The sequence below is a fragment of the Hyalella azteca genome, unplaced genomic scaffold, assembly GCF_000764305.2.
Source record: "Hyalella azteca isolate HAZT.00-mixed unplaced genomic scaffold, Hazt_2.0.2 contig16379, whole genome shotgun sequence".
Classification (NCBI taxonomy): Eukaryota; Metazoa; Arthropoda; class Malacostraca; order Amphipoda; family Hyalellidae; genus Hyalella; species Hyalella azteca.
This window is the reverse complement of record NW_025946203.1, coordinates 1-5539: the sequence shown is the minus strand read 5'-3', so window position 1 is coordinate 5539 and position 5539 is coordinate 1. Positions and strand designations below refer to the sequence as shown.

General features: G+C 42.5%; 1 protein-coding gene across 1 annotated transcript; it reads right to left on the bottom strand.

Annotated features, from left to right (window-relative positions):
* Positions 1-4530: 4530 nt before the first annotated feature.
* Positions 4531-5286, bottom strand: LOC125179290 (the record flags this gene model as incomplete). Its single annotated transcript, XM_047884873.1, has 2 exons — positions 4531-4852; positions 5047-5286. Coding segments are annotated over 2 exons (464 nt in total), but the record flags the coding sequence as incomplete, so codon positions are not given.
* Positions 5287-5539: the final 253 nt, after the last annotated feature.

The following is a 5539-nucleotide window of genomic DNA, read 5'->3' as shown; positions in this document are numbered from 1 at the left end:
CGCAAATTCTACAGCGCCACTCCTTTAGTTTAGCAAGAGAACGTGAGAGAGAGTTTTATAACACCCTAAACATCCTATAAGAAAATCCCACAGCAAGAGAATTTAATGCATTGACACAAAAATCCTATCACAGAAAAAAATTCACATAAAAATGCAATTATGGCACACAAAAAATCAAAAATTAGCTCAACAGTAACAGAAGAAGAAAAAAAAAGAAAACTTAATTATTACTCCAATTGTCAATTCGTCACTGCCAGTTTTTGAACCCCACACCGACTGCACCACTTGATTACGGACTATTTTTGTTTAATAGGAAATTTCGTTTTATTGAGGAAAAATTTGGTTTATTGTTCCAAGACTGTGACGATGATGGATGTCGTCCTTTTATTCCTATTTGCATATAATCGTTGTGCGATATTTGCCCACGCTCTTTATTGAACTGTCCGCTTTAAAACTCACGGCAAACTATCAATTTTTAATTTGTCCTCGGCAGAGTTTTCCCTTTCATAAAAACATTTTTAAACTGTCAGGTTGGTTGTACGGGATTTTACGTTATCCGAGTGGTCAAAGAGGCGCATAGAAAGTTCTCTACTACTACTGGCAGTGCGATTCAACAAGGAGAAAGACACACACATTTATCTCAACTTCATATACTAAAAAGGAGCACTATATCCTACACCTAGTTACCGGTTTAGGCACGGTGACAATAACGAGAGCCCAGGCTTACTTGCCCGAAAGAAAATCCTATCCTATACCGAGCTGGCATGAGACAACAAAATGTTGACAATGTTACTAACAGACACGGAATTAAATGTAATTAGATCGTGAGGACTGAACAAGGTGGCTATACACGAGAACGCTATATCTTATCAACTTAACATGGGTACATCACCGCATCAATGCCGCGAATCCATCTGATCTCTGCCTGTGAGACTGGTGATTTTCGGCTCTTGACGAAGCTCTTTGGGCGAGGGTTACTGGAGACGTCCCCTCGACGACAGTCGGCTGTCTTCTAATACGGCTATAGTAGGCTGGACGCTCAATCGGGGTGTATTTTCTTCGCTGGAGTTCAGGCAACTTGCAGGCAGATGATTCTTCTCCGGAACTCACACCGTGGAATACTTGCAGACTTTGCTTCAGTCGTAATCCGGGCAATATTTTGGGTTGTCGTTGGTTTCTTGTAGGCGTCGGTGGCTAACACTGCTCCGGAACTCCCACAGTTGAATACTTGTAGACTTTGCTTCAGTCGTAATCCGGCAATATTTTTGGGTTGTCGTCGGTTTATTGTAGGCGTCGTTTCTAGTGCCCCCACAGTTCTGCGTGGCGTTGCCCACCTGGCCTCGTAATCGCACGCCTCCTTCAACACTTGGGCATAATCACCCCTCTTTAATGGCAATACTATGGGTTGGTATTGCCTGGGCAGCCCATCGATGAACGTTCCGACCATGAGGGCATTTCGCCTATCGTCATCGGGGTACTCGGGTAACACGTCCTGATATTCTGCGATTATCTCCTCTATTTGGCTGCCAAATTCATTTACGCTCATATTGCCTAGGCGAAGCTCTCGCAGTCGTGCATATGCCTCCTTGGAACAGCTCTCGCTATTAAATCGGGTTTCAAGATGCGCTTTTATCTCCCCGTATCCTAGATTTGCGTACCCTGGTTTGCAGCGTAACCAGTTAGCCGCCTTCCCCTTGCATAAGGTGATAAGCACCTTACGCTTTTGATCCTCGTCCCAACCGGCGAGCTCACTGCGTTGTTCGAATGCTTTCAGGAACTCGCTGAGGCTACCACGACCGTCAAACACTTCGTGCCTTCCTACAACTGAAACCTCCACTTCACCTCCGTTCCCTGCCATTTTTGTATCGATCGCTTTCCCTGTGTTTTTAAATTAATCTAATCCCGATTATCCTCGGTGCCCACAAGAAAACGTACGTTCTAACTTGACTAGCGAGTAAAGAACAAAGTCGTATGATACGTGCGGTCTGATGGCGCTATTAAAAAAAACAAATTCCTCTTTCGTATCCCCACGACGAAACGTTCTGTGCTACGGATTCTAAAGAAATATCTAATTTCTCCCCCCTTCTTAATAGTAAAAATACGATGGTTTGCGCGCCATATAAATACGAGTTGTTTGCGCGCCACAAGAATACGATTGATCGCGCGCCAAATACACAAAAAAAATTTATATCTAATAATCGAATACGAAGTACCACCAAAAATTACCTACACAACCAAATAGCTACTTGAATGCCTGGATAATACGAGAATCGCGCGCCAATTGAAGCTAATATCTTAGTCAAATTTCTGCCAGAATTGAAATACCTAATGTTTTAATCGCGTGCTGACCTAGTTTACTCTAACCCAAAGGGATTGGTTTCATATTTTATCTTTGCAAATTCTACAGCGCCACTCCTTTAGTTTAACAAGAGAAAACGTGAGAGAGTTTCACAACACCCTAAACATCCTATAAGAAAATCCCACAACAAGAGAATTTATCGACCCCAAAAAAAAATCATATCACATACAAATTTCACCAAAAAAATGCAATTATGGCACACAAAAATGCAATTATGGCACCCCAAAATTAGATCCCTGGTAAGCAACAGTAACAGAAAAAAAAATAAAACTTAATTATTACTCCAATTGCCAATTCGTCACTGCCAGCCTGAACCCCACACCGACTGCACCACTTGATTAGAAATATTCCGTGTCCTACTTCTACTTTATTTCTACTTTCCTTTTAGTCTTGATGTAGTGATTGCAACCGTGACTATGCTTTAAGTAGATATAGGCGATTTCGGCGGTAAGTATTTCTCTTTGTTCCGGTTATTTCGACCGGTTATTTCGACACCTATGATAATCTCTTCAATCGCCGCGATTAACTTTTCTCTCGATATCCAACTGTCAGGTTTTAGCACGAGTGGTCAATAGGTCGTGATGGAAGGTTCTCGACACTGGCAGTGCGACTTAACAAGGAGAAAGACACACACATTTATCTCAAACTTCATATACTAAAAAGGGGCACTATATCCTACACCTAGTTACAGATTTAGGCACGGTGACAATAACGAGAGCCCAGGTTTACTTGCCCGAAAGAAAATCCTATCCTATACCGAGCTGGGCGTGAGACAACAAAATTTTGACAATGTTACTAACAGACACGGAATTATAAATTTAATTAGATCGTGAGGACTGAACAAGGTGGCTACACGAGAACGCTATATTTTATCAACTTAACATGGGTACATCACCGCTTAAATGCCGCGAATCCATCTGATCTCTGCCTGTGAGACTGGTAATTTTCGGCTCTTGACGAAGCTCTTTGGGCGAGGGTTACTGGAGACGTCTCGATGACAGCCGGCGGTCTTATAATACGGCTATAGTAGGCTGGACGCTCAATCGGGTGTATTTTCTTCGCTGGAGTTCAGGAAACTTGCAGGCCACTCTAGTGAATCCAGAATCTATTCGCAGGTCGATTGACTTCAGGAATAAACTATCTTCGTCGATACGTGGTGTTCAAATAGTTACAGGACTTCGTTGATTAGAAAAACAACGACTAAAATATTCTCTTCTGAACAGTACTTCGAGGCTCACGATACTTGCGGTAAACGGCGTGTTAAAATGGTCTCTTCTGAACGGTACTCGAGGCTCACGATACTTGCGGTAAACGGCGTGTTAAAATGGTCTCTTCTGAACGGTACTCGAGGCTCACGATACTTGCGACCACTTGCGTCCACGATACGTCTGACTGCCTCGAACACCCGAACGGGACTAACCCGCGGTCGGCCCGCTCTCTCTCTTAAATACTGCGCCGGTCTCGCGCAGCGCTCTAGCTAGGCGGTTTGAGCTCCTCCCTCGAAATCCCGAGTTTATGTCTATCATCAATCCCTAATTTTATGTAAAATTTATTCCTATTCCTAATCAGAAGAACCCTATTAAAATACTGGTTAGAATTGCAATTTTTACTGCAGGTAGGGTCCGGTTGCCACAAAATAACTAAGAGGCTTTTTCAATCGCGCCAGGAAGTCGCAATACAGTTTTGTTAAGAGATGTTTCTATCAGAGGCCCGCTACGTAAGAAGTGTATTGGCGAAGTTAGTAAGTGCATTACGGTGCGCGGGACAGGATGATCCTGTCCGTTCACCACCATCACACTCCAGATGGCGATATTTTCCGTATATTAACACAACTGAGCTTTATTTGTATGCTGTCGCTGCAGCAGAGTTTCAATTGTTTACGTAACATTTTTAAGAGGTGAAACATATATCATGTAATCCTGAAACATGTTGAGTAGAATTGCCACGAAGAAGTGTAGATAATCAAAGATCAAACTTCTCATCATTTTATTGCTCCGTCTGCAGAAATTCCATCAGGACCTTCATTGGACAAATCTATGCAGAAGATGTCTTAGCACGTTCAGTGTGGCATGACACACAAGTGGGCTGCAGGGTCTCTTTTCCGGACAAATTCCGCGATTTAGTTTATTCAATTGCGTCTGCCGACAAAAATTTATGATAGCAGGATTACCTCAATAAATTTTTAAAAAAAGTACGAAAAAAAATTAAATTTTTGCACCGGAACCGGAGCCATCTGGCAGCGCTGGTAGGTCGTGCTACACTCAATGTGCTAACAAACTGGCAGAGATTTATTGGGGTCGACGCAAATAACGGGACGTTTTTTCCCGTTGCATGGCGCGGTAATCAGTACCATTCTAGGATATGTAACCCCGAACGCGCATTCGTTGTCTTTAGGAGTTGTCACCCAATAATACTTTGGCACCGGTGTGTTGCTAGGAACGTGGACCCAACTTCCGTTGATTCTTCGTGCGTTCACCCAAATTTCACCCAAGTCTGAGGAATTAAAGAAACATACTTCAATGCTCTTCGAATAATTGTACGCAATATCAATACTTCTAATAATTGTACGCAAGAATAATAAAAGGAACCTTTTCAAAGGAAAACTGCTGAATTTTCAGGCATTTTCTTTGCATTCAATTTTCGGTTAATTTGCGATTTGAGGAAACAAATAGCATTAAGTTTCTGACCTGGATGACCGAACTTGCCGATGGTTTCCAGCGCGTTGATGAGCTTGTCTTGCGTGTCAATCTCGAGCAGAAGCAGTCCATGGTAAGCGCAAAAGGCCACCGCATCACAGAAGTACTCTTTTCTGAGGGTGCTGCTGCTGTTGCAAGGAGGGCTTTCGCAGGCAATGTAAACGCAGGGAGACTTGTTGTTTGGGCAACACTGTAGCGTTTTCTCCGGAAGACCTGTTAGCTGAGTCCCAGCTATGAAAAATGTTCATCATTATCAACTAGCATAATGAAAATAAAGCATCGTTTCTTAATTAGCAAAATTTCTAGCGTGAATGTCAGGCCAGGAAAGGAGAAACTAAGTTAAATCAGGTTTGGAAACTCACTTTTCCATACATATTTGACATGACGTTGTGTTGAATGAAAGAATTTTAGCTTAAAAATAATTGCCTACACCTCACACACAATAAGCATATTATTACTACGGAAAATTTTTATCGCAAATGAC